Raw genomic sequence first — 16,221 nt, 5'->3', positions numbered from 1 at the left:
GGTTTTTTGTAGTCAGACACACACAGGTTCAAATGCCAGTTTTGCCACTGACCTTTCAGTTTGTTTCCTAATCCATAAAATTGGGACAATCCCTGTGTCGGGCAACTCGGGCTGCCATACCCAATACCATAGACTGCCTGCTCACAGAACAGAGACGTACCTTCTCCTAGTCCTGGAGTCCACGATGGACTGGAAGGCTGGAAGTCCACGATGAGGGCCCTATGTCTGGAGGCGTTAGACAGTGCCTTCTCAGTGTGTCCTCAGACAGAGACCATACTCTCTGCCTCCTCTGATAAAGCCACTGATTTTATTGAATTAGGATCCCACCCTTATGACTTCATTTAACTTTAATTACCAAATTAATCTCCAAATGCCATCACATTTGGGGTGAGGGCTGCAGTGTATGAATCTGGAGGAGGACACAGTTCAGCCTGAGGCAATCACGTTTGTCTCACAGGGGCTCCTATTGCACTTTCTGTAAAGCAGTGCCTGGCAGAGGTGCGCATCCAATAATGGGTAGATAGTATTAGTACTATCATGGGTCATTGTGCAATGAAAAAGTGTCATTAAAAAATGTGAAATAAGATAAAAATGATATACTTTTCAAATCCATTTCTTCAAATTGAATTTCATTTTAGATTGGACTCTCGCATTATTAGAACATCTCAAAGTCAAAATTATAAGTCAATATAATTTTATTAAAATGCTTTTAATACACACATGTGATGGTTTAAAATGACCTAGAAAATAGAGATGTTAATTGCTCAACATGTAGAATTATTTTATATGAATTCTTACCAAAACTATATTGTTATAATCCAGGAGACAAAGTGAATAAACTGAAATGAAAAGAATAACTTTAGAATGAATTTGTTAAAGGCTATTAACCCTTTCACTAATATCTTTTTTCAATTCCTAGAGATACGACGAGAGAAAGGGCAAGAGAAAGAGAGATCTTTTTTAAAAATCAATATTTAATATAGATACTCCCCCACCTTTTATTTCCTACAAAAACCAATTTTGAAGCAAAAGGTTATGGGTCATGGTATTATTAAAATCTTACTCAGAAGATAGCAAAACTGCAGAGAGATATCAAAAGCCCATGTTGAGCATGCTTATAAAAAAAGGAACAATTAACTCTTGACCTTACATATCAAAGGAAACATCAGGAGAGAATATTTCCTTTGTGAAATTGGGAAAGGAAGTGAATTCTAGTCAGAGGGACAGTTGAAATATGTAAATTTTTGTGTGGACATATCAAATGTTACTTAGACTTTATTCCCCTAACAATAAGTTATAATAATAATCTAGGGAAAGCATAGACTGAATATGTAATAGCTCTTGGAAGAGGTTAAAAATAAAACAAACAATAACCCTTAACATCTTCTATGCATAAGATTTACTTCTATAATTGAAAAAAAATACTATCCTGTTTCACAGTATTTCTTCCAATTAGGAAACTAGTTATGTAAACAAACTTCAAGATTCAAGATTTTCTGTGTTGCCTACAATAGAATATCTAAACTCCATAATCTGATAATCAAAGCCTCCAGTATCTGGTCTTATCTCCACTTCTACTTCCTCTTCCCTTATCACATCCTATCAGCTGAGCAACCCAGTCCTTCCAACCTGCTGTGTATTTAAAACAAAACAAAACAAAACAAAACAAAATGTTTTGGAAAGTTCCCTTCACTTCAATACCTCTTTATTAGACTTATTTGACATAAAGAAGAAAAGGGTAGGAAGAAGGAATCCTATGAAAGTCAAAGAATTAACTACATTCAACTCAATCCCCAGCCTTGTTTAACTAACTTTGGGTTCTTGGTAAGAACAGAAAGTGCCCTATGCTCTCCTAGCTTGGTTAATCTGAGGAGAGAGGTTCTGAAATGGCATTAGAGCAAATGCATCCCAAAATTATGAAAGCTTGTTTTGGAATGCTTTTCTTTTACATGTTTATCCATCCATATCCTACTTGTACTTTAAGGGCACAGTAGGAATTAATCTTAACCTGTAGTTCTCTTGTGACCCAACACATGCTGTGCTGTTTCATAGTTATGTGTATATAAGACTTAGCTTTCCTGATATAAGTTTCTTGAAGGCAGATCCCTGGTCTTATATATCTTTATATCACTTCCCTCTTTCCAATCCTTCACCTTTTCCTCACCCCCAGTGGTGCCGCAGTGTTTCACTAAGGCTACAGTTAATGCTTATTAAGCAAATGCTTCAGTGTTTAAATGCATAAATTTATAAATAAAGGAGGGACTGAACAAATGAAGAAAATAGAGGCTACTGGCATCTACGAGGATCTTTTATTTGAGGAGGCCCAGGATCAAGCAAGTCCTTTGAGCTGTGACCCTTGATGAATTATTACCCTGCAGTATGATTCAGCAGAAATTTCACAAACTTAGAAGACCCAAATTTGAAAACTGCCTCTTCCATTAATTTACCTTTGGAAATTCACTACCTTTTCTGAGACTAAGTGTCCTTATCTGTAAAATGGGGAAAATGATGCCACCTTTTAGGGTGGTTCTGAGAACTAAATGAGACAATGTGTGCCATGAGACTGACATTGTAGGTGCTCAGTGAATGCAGTTGCTGCCTTCTCTAGGCTGAGCTCTGCAGATTTACTCATGGCTACATATCTGGTACCTATGCTTAAAGGGACTCAGAGCATAACAGTTTAGAGCACTGTTTTTTCAAATGACTTATAATCAATTCTAGTTTAAAACCATGATTCTCATAACTAAACCTATTTAAGACTCCTTGAATCAAGGGATGTTGTATGTACTCCTGAGTACAAACACCATTATGACTGGCTTCACAGTCAATGTTAAGGCAATTACTGTCATACAGCCCTGGTTTGCATGGGCCATTTGCCATCACGACCTGCAAGATGCTTTGTAATCAGGCTTCTGCCTACCTCCTGGGCTCTGTTGTTTGCCTCTCTTTCAACTATGCTCCTATAACAGTATTCTTCTTCCAGTCCTGGAAAAAAAAGCTAAGTGCCTTCCTAACTCAAGCCTTCACACATGTATTTATCTCCCTAGCAAATAATGTACTTTTCACCTGGTTATCTCCTTCTCATAGTTCACATCAGCTATATAGGACTCCTGCAGAAATACTTTCCTTGTCTCTTGAGTCTAAATTAGCCCTCCCTGTTCACTTTTACTTCATAGATTTTCAATGTTTATAATTATATATGTGCACAGGTATATGTGTGTGTATTTGATATCATTTAATTGTTATTTTCAAGCAATTCTAAATAATACAAGCACAGGAACTGTGTCTGTCTGCTCATAATTACAGTCATCCCTCAGCATCCATGGGAGATTAGTTCTAGGACCCCCTGGAGATACCAAACTCTGCGTATGCCCAAGTTCCTTATATAAAATAATGTAGTATTTGCGTATAACCTATATACATCTTCCCAAATACTTTAAATCATCTCTATATTACATATAATACCTCATACAATGTAAATACTATATAGATAATTGTTACACTATATTATTTGTATTGTTTTTTATTGTTATATTATTTTTTATTGTTTCTTTTTTGTTTTTCAAATATTTCCAATCCATAGTTGGTTGAATCCATGGACACAGAATCCATGAATATGAAAGACCAACTGTATACCCTTTACTACTTCCGCATTGTCTGGCATATCATGGGCTCCCCATAAATATTTAGTAATTCGCTAAGGCCCTAGCTGATTTACAGTTTCTACTTTCTTGATGCTCTGTTGCTGGTTTAACTAGAAATCGCTTCTTGAAATATCACCATAAATTGATTTTTATTGGAAGTTTTACTGAAGGAAACTAATTTAATATATTCTGCTTCTATGAAAGGTTTAATATTTCAGGGTGACATCATGGCCGTTACTTATTATTTTGAGGGTTTGCAATATTCTTTATCATGTGTTGTCAGTGCAATTCATTTTTGGAACCAAGGAGAGTATGAAGCCTAAAAATTAATAAACCAAGCTCAATCTCACCCTTTTCTCTGCAATTAATCAAATTGTATGCCCTTTCTTATGAACTACTAAATAATTTTTCTTCAATCTTTGTCATGACGGCATTCAGGCATAAGTAGATGCCAAGAGCCCTGTATGAAGACTAATACCATAGAGGGGTCTGGCCAACTCACAAAAACTTATATCAGGTTTCTGGCTATTGTTTATAAAAACAATATATTAGACTTATTAAAAAAGGTAAGTATAGGATTAAATGATTAAGACATGTCCAAGTGGGAAATTTTTACAAAATTGATCATACCTATTACCAGTGAACTATCTGCCCTTAGAAACTTAGATTTATTATTAATACAATCCCAATTACTATCATCCTATCAGAATATCTAAGTTGTCCATCATTAATACTTTAACGCCAAATTACTTTGCTCAGATATTTTTTCTAAATTAAAACCTTCCTGAAAGTATTCTTTCTTTTTCATAGTTTTGTTGTTTGTTTTTAATTCCATAACTCTTAGACTACTTATCAATCCTCTCCAAAGTACACAAGCAGTAGCCCTGTCTCAAAGGATTTTTTTCTTTATTTGTTTATGTATTTATTTGTTTATTAACAAATTCATTTGTTTTATTTTTTTTAATTAAATATATATACAGGTCTTGCTATATGCTAGACACTGCTCTGAGCTCTTTAAGAGCTATATTCATTGCTTTATTTTTCAATTCACTTCACACTTTTGTATTTTATTTTTATAAAATATTATTTATCATAAAAAGTTGTCATTCCAACAAATTATAATGCTTTTCACAAAATGATATGTCATGACATTTAGCAATTTAGCTCTGCAATAGATTTTATATACTTCAAATTGCCATTAGTCTAGAATTAGGATTCCATTTTCCTCTTTCTAGAAAAGGCAATTACTGTTGTTTTCCTATTGAAAAAGTAACATTCACTCATTCTTAGAAACATATAATGATATAAATAAGCATATAGAAGAAAAATTAACCATAATATCACCAATTACCCTGTTTAATTTTTCTCTTTCTGATTTCTGATGGCATACATAAATCTGAAATGAATAATATTTAAAAGAAGCAAAAATAACGTTCAAACATTACTTCAGTGTGAATCCAGATTTTATTTATATTTCATTTCTCAGTATTTTCTACTCTACAAAAACACAGAATTGTAAAGATACTAGATCCAAGTTTCAAAATCTTATGTTAAACTGACTTGAGCGTCCTCAATAAAATTTCTGGCACACTTTTACAGTAACGGGTTTATTTTCATGAAAATCAGGAAATTAGGTCAAATGCCTGTTCATGAACCCCTAAGCCCTGTATAACAATTTAAGGATTGCCTCTTCTCCTTACATGTAGACTGGTTTCTCTATGTGGCCTTGACATATATGATTTCCATCTAGGCTGCTCAGCAAGGGCTTTCTATTGGTGTGCAGGGGAAATATGGTGGCCCATATGACAACCTCAGTGTTTCACCTACCTTTCTGTGACCTCTCAAAGTGAACCCAGTGATTTTGCAGAACACATAGCCTCTGAGTGTCTGGGAAGTCATGAGCCTGACCCCAGCCACCACCCATTTATTTTATAAACTAGCATGTCCCTCACCACCACCTCCCCTCCCAGATTTCTTTGTGTGTACCTGCCCACCAGCAAGGGAGGCGACAACTCATTGGCCGTAAGCTCATGAGAATTCCTAAAGAAATGGAAAATTGAATATAAAGCCGGTATATTTCAGTAGGTGCCAAGATCAGATTATAGGTTTATTGTTTTCAGTGATCTTAAGGAAGAGAAGACAAATAATAACAGAAGAGATGGGGAGGAATTTCAAATGGGTTGGAAGCATCCACTGCAATGGAATCATTCTTTATAATTCCAAAGCCCTTGAAGAATGTCTAGATTTAGGTTTTGTAAAGGGAGATATTTCTGAAGGTGACTCTTAATTACAGTTTTCATTGTTTGTTGTTGCTAGTTTTTAAAAATAAAGTCATATTCCCAAATGATATAAACTGATAGCAAACTGAGTACTCTATATACATCTCTTAATCTAAAAATTTCCAAGAATATGTCTAAAGTAAGCACATGCTTTATTACAACCGAAGGTGTTCATATTCAGCCTTCAGCAGGATGCTTTAGTTTAGTTTGTCACTAAACCAGTTATAGGAACAAAATATGAATCAATTTTATATCACAAACTATCTTTCTTATAAAATATTTCAGAGGCAAAGAAAATCATGACAGCCTCCTAAATGAATTGGTTCCATCTGAAACCCTCAATATCACCATCATGATATTCTTTCAACCCAAAAAGCCCATCTCTCTTCTCTTTACTCTTGTATAACCACCAGTACCCCAGAAATCATTTACCTCAGGAATTTTCCTTGTCTAACAAGCTTATTTTACTGATTATATCTTGATTCTGCTGCCTTTCTGCACTTTTGGGCATAATTTGTGGAAAATTATTTGGTTTTCAAATTGTTGTTTTGTACTGTTCTCATATAACTCTATATATTTTACATTCTTTCAAGAACACCATCACAGCATCCAGTACAATAAATTCTTGTTTAATGAATAAATGAACTTAAATTGATGCTGACTATGGGGATTTTCATGCTTTCTGAGAAGATAAAATGCATTATGAATGTCGTTTATATAATGCTTTAGTTTATTTCATTTTATATAAAGATGACTGTATTTACTTCTGTTCTGTAGAAGAGGATAGTTCTTCACTTTGGGATCAAGAGTGAAGACAGCCTAGAATTTTTTCCCTGTATTTTTTCTTTTATATTCAGTTTCAGTTTTATAAAGATGTCTGCCTGTACAAGAGTGTCTCTGAGTCATGTTTGTATGTAGTATGAATTTTTCTACATAATGTTCTAAGCAAAATCATGCCAGCCTTCTATTAGCAGGTCACCTGAAATTTACCTGCCTTAATTAAAAAAACAAAAACAAAAAAACAGCAACAGCAAAGCTTTGACCCTTTCTCTACTACAGAAAATCCTTGCTCCTAAAAACTGCATCGTGGTATTATCCACAGGCAAATCCCAATTTGGTTATTGAATGCAAAATGTAACAAAGAGGCTGATGCAGTAAGGGCAAGACTCAACACAGGATTACCAAGGTTTCAATGCTAGGAAGAAAATCCTCCTCCAAGCCTCTAAGCCTTGGCTTTCCCATCTGCAAGTAGGAGCATAAGGGCACAACCAGAGGGGTTACTGTAAGGACTGAATGAGGTGATGTATGCAATGCAAATGCCTGACTCAATAAATGTGAGTGCTCTCCAGATACTAGGAATTATTTCACGATTTATTATTAGTTGTGACCTTAGATAAATGATTTAGCCTTGTTGTGCACTAGTGTCCTCATCCTAAAATGGTGATAAAATGCAAATTAATTCATAGGGTGATTGTGAGGATTGCATGAGATAATGGGTGTAAAGCAGGCCTGTAGCATTGTCAGTGCTCAATAATTGATAACTGTCACCACCTCCCTTATCATCACCATCATCATCATCATCTTCATCACCATCCTTATCACTATTATTAACAGGCTGTCTAAGAATGAAATAGCCAGTGTATTAGGAGACTATTCTGAGTGGATTAAAACGTGTAGGGGACAGGAGGCTCAATGTGGGCAACAAGAAAGCAAAGGAATGCCACAGGTCCCACCAGGGCTGGCATCAGCACTGATGTGAGAGGATGTCTTTATTTTCTTAAGGATTAGTAATTTTTATTCTACTAAGTATTTAACATTAAGTCAGTTGTACATTATCTATCTCTTTGAGGCCAATCAGACAAACCAAAGAGAATATATAATGCCCTTCCTTAAACAACTATGGGTAATACAGGGTGTCCCAAAAGTTGCCATACATAGGGAAAATGGGAAATTGTAGCTAAATATACCTTTTTTTTTTTTTTTTTTTTTTTTTAGACAGAGTCTCACTCTGTTGCCCAGGCTAGAGTGAGTGCCGTGGCGTCAGCCTAGCTCACAGCAACCTCAAACTCCTGAGCTCAAGCGATCCTACTGCCTCAGCCTCCCGAGTAGCTGGGACTACAGGCATGCGCCACCATGCCCGGCTAATTTTTTCTATATATATTTTTTAGCTGTCCATATAATTTCTTTCTATTTTTAGTAGAGGTGGGGTCTCGCTCTTGCTCAGGCTGGTCTCGAACTCCTGAGCTCAAACGATCCGCCCACCTCGGCCTCCCAGAGAGCTAGGATTACAGGCGTGAGCCACCGCGCCCGGCCTAAATATACCTTTATTTACAAAACATTCATTACAAAATTTTACAAAATTTTTCCTTCATATGGAGACTTTTGGGACACCCTGTAGTTCACCTTCAGAGAAAAGTAACAAAATCAGTGCCCACTCTGGCATTTTATATTAACAATCCTTATGTCCTTAACAGTATTTTGCAGCTTTCAAAAAAAAGTACGTTTTATGGTACCTACATTTCAAAACCAAAAAAAAAAAAAAAGAACAGAAGCATTGGTTTTCTGTAACAAAACAATTCATACATCTGTAGGCTTGACTGTCCAGATACCAATATTTCATAGGAACTTGCTGAATAGGGAAAGACATGCACATAAGGAGAATAAATGTTGACGTGAATGTGAATTTTCCATTGTCAAAAAAAAAAAGCTAAGCTATTCAGATTTGTCCTGATGCTGTATGCATAACAATGTCACTGCCATGAGAAGGAGAAATGCATAAAATTTAAAAGTAGAGATATATTGATACTGACTCATGGGAGCTGCCCACACTAATTTGTTCTTTGTTTCGTTTCAGTCAAGTACAAGGAGCTAAAAAATATTAGTAACCTTAATTTTCAGTTCTAAATGTCTCCATTGAACATACTCACAAAGAAAGCATGGTTACCATTCAATGGGTCAATTTCTTGGAGGTCCCAATCTAAATGCAGACATAACTATGACATTGATCCCAAGCCCATTGTGAAATAAAAGAAAAAAATATGACTTCTTGGGAGTGAAGCATAGTACTAATTTAAGGAGATGACTCTTCTTCCTAAACTATGACTTAGATTACCAAAAACAAAGTCATTTGCTGGTAACATTCAATGTGTGCTTCCAAAAAGGATGCAGATTTAAGTCACCCTTCTGCACTGTGCGCACAGCTCAGGATATAAAAAACACATACCCACCAACATATGGGAAGATGATAACACAGGCATACCTTGGAGATATTGTGGATACACTTCCAGACCATTCTCAGAGCATATAAAAGTTATATTTAGGCTATACTGTATTAAGCGTGCAATAGCATATGCCTAAAAACAATGTATATACTTTAATTAAAAATACTTTATTGCTAAAAAATGCTGACCCATAGACACAAAGTGAGCACATGCTGTTGGAAAAAGGGCACCGAGACTTGCTCTAGTCAGGATTGCCACTAACTTTCAGTTTGTAAAAAATGCAATTTCTGCGTAGTGCGATAAAACAAGGCGCAATAAAATGAGGTATGTTTGTATTATATTGTAATACTCCAGGTACACACTGTAGGCAGGTCTGATAAATCCAATGTACAGTGAAAAGTGTCACTAGAATAACTAAAAAGCTAAAGAGAGATTTCAGGAAATCTGGACAGCAAGTGTGATGAGGGAGAGAGATGGTATATCTTCCGGGAGAATTTCCAGTGCCCAAGCTGGCCATATGGAAGTCACAGGGTCTCCTTCCTGATCTCTCCATCTTATCCTTTCTGGGGTCTAAAAAGATCAGGGGAAGGATGGGAAAGTGTTCTTATTTCCCAATTTTCTCTCTGGCATGTTCATAAACATTTTTGGTGGAGGAAAGTACATATCATCACATACCACAGAATTACATCATACGAAGTTCTCCCGCGTTGCTCAAAACTTGTAAATCAAGATCAGACTTCGTACAGTATATATTTGTCAGGTCCAGATTTTTAATATCCCTGTGAACTTTCCAAATGCAATTGAATAATCAAATAGATTTCACTGAATTTTTTACAAAATTGGTTTAAATTTGAGATCAATTTAGGATAGAATCCCTTCTGATTCCTTTCCTGTCGTCAGTTCTGAGCCATCCAGAGAATTTCACATACACAGTATTTAAAATGAGATACAATAAAGTTAAAAAATATTAGCATGAATTTTTCATCTCGAGTCAGAGGACACAGGTAGGAGAAGGGACAGGAAAGAGAAGAAAAGAAAGTTGATATTTTTCAGTCATTTAGGGATATGTCAGAAATGTCCAAACACAAGAAGATTGTTCCCCTCTCTGGCTTTTTTTCTTCCCCCTGGAGCACTCTTCCATGCCTGGCTCTATCTCTTCTCCAAGGCCTCAGCTCCAATGTCACCTTCCCCAGCCAGACCTCTCTGCCCCCGGTGAAACCTTCCCCGGCACATTTCCGTGCTCTGTCACCCAGGCCGCTTAGGCTCTCACAGTTCTCATCACTCGTTTGTCTGCTTGCTTATTACTACTTATAAGTTCACTTGCTTATTAATTACTTCTTTGTTTATTTTCTGAGCCCCTTGATTAAAATGTGAGGTTTTTGAGGGCAGAATTTTGGCTTTTATTCACTTTCATGTTCTCAATATTTGAACAATGCCTAACACAATTCAGTGGATGTCCCATACATTGTTGTTGAATGTAGAATGAGAAGGCTCCATGCTTCCTCCGGAGAAATCTGTCCAAAGTTCCCTACATTCACCAACCCACTCAGAAGGTTCCATATTTACATGGTCTACGTACTCTTCTCTCCTAGTGCAGAGCTTCCCCATTTCTCCTGCTCCAGCTCGAATGTTGTAAAGTTCCCTCTCCTCCATCCAGTAGTCTATGTTACATCCTTGCTCCTCTGCATTGTTAGAATGAATGCTAAGAGTGAGAACGTGGTCTTCACTTCTCTCTCTCCCAACTGACAACTAAATGATCCTGAGATGATCTAACAGTTCTGTGCCTCAGTTCCTTCATCTAAAAATGGGAGAAAACATAGAAACAAAAAAAAAATAATTACAGCTGTTGTCAGGGTCAAATGAGATAATCTGTGTAGAACACTTGGAAGAGCCTAGAACACAAGAAATGTTCCAGGAACATAGGGAATGCTAAATAGTCATAATTATTCTGACTCCCACACATTTGGGCACTTAACCAAAAATGCTATCTTTTACTTTAAAATATGAGGTGTGTTTGTTTTCTATTTCTCCCACCTGGTCACACAGCATCTAGCATAGTATCATGCTAAGCAATTCAACAAGTAATTGTCTGGTTGAACTTAATAAAGGAAAATGAAAAGAGATAACAAAGAAAGGTGACCTAATAGATGAGTTATTACCTGCTAATTCAAAAATTATATTTCCCTTGTATTTTTTAAAAGTATGGTGAAGAAAGCTCAGTGCTTAAAATTTTGTACTTTTGCCAGTTAATTCAGCTTAACTTTTCTACTTAGTCTTAGATGCTGCCTGCTTTCAAGTGAACAGGCTTCAAACTTGTCACATTCTTGGTAATTTTTTCTATCCCTGAGGAATATTTTATCACGATTGGCTGGAAAACAACTGAAATATTGCCTTCTATTTGACTTTACCTAAATGGTAATTCACAGATCCATTGGACCATTGCCCAGACAACAGAAAATAAAATCAAGAAAAAATTGAGCTAAGTGATACTAATTTCTATCTTATATAATAGAAATGTAATTAAATTTGAAGGTGAAATAAATATTGGGTGAAAAAAAAAGCAAATTCCACCAGCACACATTGATTGAACTTAACAAGGGATGTGTCATTGGCTCATCACTCTATCCTATAGGATTCCAACAAACCTCTCCAACTGGCAAGTTAGTGATGTTGACGTAACGCTGTTTGTCCCTGGACAGCTGAGCTCAGCAACTCTAGTTCCATTTTTCCTCTCCAAAGGATAGCTAGAGAAACATTTCTTGGATAAATATAACATGTTTGCTACTTTTCAAAAAATGTAGTTCACATTTTCCTCTATAGCTCTGCTTATTGTTCCATGGTTTATGTAGATTTTATTTGTTTGGGTCCAGGTGTAAATTTTAGTAAAAAGAACAATATTCAAAGTAGGTCACAGTAGTCCAAAGGAGGTTCCTGGATCTGATGTTCAAGGAAAAGAAATGTTTCAACTCTTATGTTTCATAACACCATTCAGGTGTTATTCTATTCTATTCTATTCTATTCTATTCTATTCCATTCATCTTTATTTATTTTCAGTATGGGAGGGTTTCTCTTTCTTCTCCTCCCCCTCTCCTTCTCTCTTCCTCCTTCTACTTCTTCAACTTGTAAGAAGAATGCTTTCAATTGATACAATGGGTAATTCTTTTACAAGTCCATTTTTAAGAAATGAACCCTAATACGTAACTCTGTAACTTTAGTCTCCTAGAAGTATATCATGGACAATCCTCTAGGTCACTGGTTAAAATCTAGCTCATTATTTTTAATACCAGTAAAATAGTCTCTGGTATGACTATTTCACAAGTTTTCAACTATTCCTTTGATGGATAATCAAGTTGTTTTCAGTTTTATTTTCTACTAACAAGATAGAAATTAATATTTTTGTTCATGTTGTTACATACATTGTTCATGATAATATTTTTGTTCACGTTCTATAGTGTAGGTTCCAAAATGTAAAACCAATGGGTCAAAGCTTTACCTATATATCTATATCTCTATAGATCTATTAATGCATATAGATCAATATACATTAATATTTTTCTATATAGAGGTATGGATGTTATCCTAATATTTACTTTATCTCTATTTGATTTCATCAGCCTAGATTTTCTGATGAAAAATTTTTCTTAACAGTCAAAAATAACAAAAAATTGTGCCTTCCTGTACTCAGAAAACTTCAACCTCAAAATGAGATATGCCCCAAGTCAAACCCTTTTTCATCATTACCATGTTATTTCAAGGATAGTTTCCTAAATTTCTTAGCAGTCCATTTTCTGACATTTTTCTCAAATTTATGACAGAATGGCATGTGGGCTCTGTCCACCACACAAATGACCATATTCGTAGCCTCAGTTGTATTTGGTAAAATCAGTAGAAGAAGGCATTACTAATCACACTTCTATTCAGACCATTTACAAAGATTCATTTGTTGTGAAATCTTACAATAAGCCAACTTTTTTTCTTTGCTTATTCTTGAATATTAGTCTAGATGTTGAATCAGCAAGATTTTTCTTAAATTAGGGTTATAGTGCACAATATACATCATGGATCTATTCTTCTGAAATAAAAGTGAGAATTTTTTTTTCTACTTTTTTCTCTAAACCAATGATTTATTGGCTAGTTACTCAAGTAAATTATTTGACTTGTGTGGAAATAAAATGTGTCTAGTTGATACAAGAATATTTTTTTAGTAAGAGGAAAATGAAAACCTTAGGCTCTGGAAAAGACCATTTTTTTATTCATTGACCATCAATATATATTATTTCATATAATTCTCCAACAACCTATAAGTATTTACAGAAGAGAAACTGAGGCTCAGAGACATAAGTAGTTTGCTAAAGGTCTCATAGCAAGTAAGTAGGAAAGCCCAGATTTTACCCCATTATCCAACTGATTTTGAGGCTCATACTCTAAATGCTAGTATATCCCCACTTCCCTATTTAACCCAACACATTGACCATCACCCATTTTTGCCCCAATCACTTTTCCTCTTTTGGTTGCAAGTTATATCAGTCATAACCAGCAGTGATGATATAGACAAGAAGGTAAAGTTCCACTGCCTATAGTATTTCTACACAACTGGAGGGTTTGACTCACAGCAATTGAAGGCCTCTGGTCTACTCTTGGAGTGGGAAAGGGGTTATTTTAGGTTCTGCTGAGCAGACCTCACTTCTGAGGTGGACATTTCTCCCAGAAGGTCTGATGGTTGGTTACATAGAACAGTTTCCAGCCTAAGACTTCACCCTCCTGTTACCAAAGATATTTTTTCTACCCTAGTGTATTCAAGCTACTCAGCAAAAACTAAATCAATGTTATATGACCTGCTGAGTGAACAAACACTTTTCTCCCCTTTTGTTTCTTTAACCCTGAGGCTTATTTGGGAAGTGAACACCATTTTTCTTTGAGATTTCCAAAAGGCACACTGGAAAGTACCTCAAATGTCTCATGCTTAATAAATTGTTGTGAAGAGGCGGGGGGTGGTAACATTCCAATCCTCACTGTGTTAAATTAGAGCTGTTTTGAATAATTTGGGCATTGATAATTCTAGAAATTTTTCAACAGTGGAAAATTTAAGCAAGATTCACATCATCTTCAGAGGCAACACATTTTCTTCTATGGACTGTCATGAAATACACAGCCTTTTGTAGTTTAATATGTAAAACCCTAGAGAATTTTTTCCCTTAATATGATGACTAACTATAATGCCATAGTGTATGTAATTCTTAAATTGGCTAATACTATTTTCTCCTTTCCCATAGAATTAGCTATTTTTTTTAAAGTATTGATATATATGAAAACATAGCCCTTTAAAAAAAATTAATACAAGAAGAGGCCTAACTTGGAGAAGTTTGGATTGAAAATGTACTGAGAGTGATGGGTTGGGGGAGGTTCTTTGTAAATCACAAGAAAATCTTTCTCCCTTCTTTTATTTCCATTCAAGTCTTTCGGGGGAGGAAATAGAGGACCACACAGAGCCTGTAATTCTTGCACACTGAGGTTAAGACAGCCACTACTTGCTGGTCCCTCTACCAGCATTGCAAACCACTCCTGGCAAGATAGGCTGGCCATTAGCCAAGCTGCGAAGTCACCAAACCCGACGCCTTTAACTGCCCTGCACTAGAGAGCTTGGGACTGCACGGGCTGGAAGGAAGGGAAGCGGCTGAAATCACTGACGCGCAGCAAGGGGCTTCTCATCCCGGGAGCTGTGCCGGTGCGCACAGCTCTCCCAAAGGTCGCTGATGCCCAACAAAGGGCATTCCCACACCTGCACGCACACAGACTAACCCGCGCACACCCACACAACCCCACATTCAGAAAGCATCGCACGTGGCAACCTCCTTGATCCAAGATTCCCCTATTTTGGGACACAGTCTGCAGAGCATTTAAGTGCCTCCCTTCTTTTTTCTCATCTTCCAAGTTTCCAAATCCGAGACTAAATGGCGCTCGCCTGCGCTCACGGCTCGCGCCTTCCTAGCGTTGCACTGGGTACCCCTGAAGTGCCTAAGGGACGCACCAGCATCTCGCGCGCCTTCCAAGCTCCAGCGAGGACAAAGTGGGGGCCGAATTCCAGTAAAGAAGCGGCGGGTTTCGGGCAGATGGGCTCTAGGGCTGCCCGCGAGTGCCATGGGGGACAATATCCTGCGCCCTCGTGCGCCCTCCCTTTCCCGGGGCACTCTCACCATTTGTAGCCTCTGCCACTCTTAAACTTGAGGGTGAGCGCAGTCTCCAGGAAGAGCAAGAGGTTGAGCAGCGCGAGCAGCCAGTACCACGGCTCCTTCTTCACCTCGGTCACTCTCCAGACCCCGACCAGCGAGTGCAGCACGAAAAGCAGCCGCGTGGCCAGGGCGTTGAGCAGGACCAGTCCCTCCATGCCGGCCTGCGCGCTCTGCCCTCGGACCCGGCCGGGAGCACCAGGAGCCCGCCCGAGGGCGGGAACGTGACAGCGCGGAGACCTGATGCTGCGGTGGTCCCTTCTCACCCTCCCGCGCCCGACGCGGGTAGAACCCGGGAGCGCGGCTCGCCCCTCCCCTCAAACTTCCTGAGAACTCTTCCAAGAGGGGAGAATCCAAATCCAGCTTTTCTAGACTGCTGGGCTTTCCAGGGAGTCCGGGGCTGCGCTGCCCTGACTCCCGGGCGTTATTCTCCAGCGCTGCCCATCCCCCTTCCAATTCTGGGGGCCAGTCTTTATCCCTGTCCTCTATCCCCGCCTCCGGGCCTCCGAGGGGCCCACCAGAACTTCCCCAGTCCAGGGGCTGGACAGAGGAGGGAGGTGGACTGAAGGTCAAGGTGCTGCATAGCCAAAGGCGGAGGGGGAGCGCGCCGCTCTGGCACCTCCTCCTTACTTTTCCACCGAAGTACATTAATTTACTCACACGTTTTACAGGAACGCGCTCTTACGGTGACTCGAAGCTGGGACGCAGGAGGGCCAAAGAATCCGCTGCCCAAGCAGTTTTAGAAACGCGAGGTTCCTGCCCAGTTTGAAGAAATGAAATTTCCCAGGACCAGAAGTCATCACTCTGGACTTTCTGAGAGCTTCGCGCATCTCTCTCTTCGCGTGGGTAG

At 38.0% G+C, this 16,221-nt stretch overlaps 1 protein-coding gene across 1 annotated transcript in view; it reads right to left on the bottom strand.

Moving 5' to 3' along the window:
- TMEM26 (transmembrane protein 26) overlaps nt 1–15,529 on the bottom strand; it is a 36,103-nt gene extending 20,574 nt beyond the window's left edge. Inside the window, exon 1 of the mRNA XM_069460695.1 lies at nt 15,339–15,529. Coding sequence (XP_069316796.1) covers nt 15,339–15,529 — 191 coding nt within the window. The remainder of the gene's footprint in view (nt 1–15,338) is intronic.
- Nucleotides 15,530–16,221: the final 692 nt, after the last annotated feature.

The sequence above is a fragment of the Eulemur rufifrons genome, chromosome 28, assembly GCF_041146395.1.
Source record: "Eulemur rufifrons isolate Redbay chromosome 28, OSU_ERuf_1, whole genome shotgun sequence".
NCBI lineage: Eukaryota > Metazoa > Chordata > Mammalia > Primates > Lemuridae > Eulemur > Eulemur rufifrons.
Note: the sequence above shows the minus strand (reverse complement) of the source record. Positions and strands in the feature narration are given on the sequence as shown.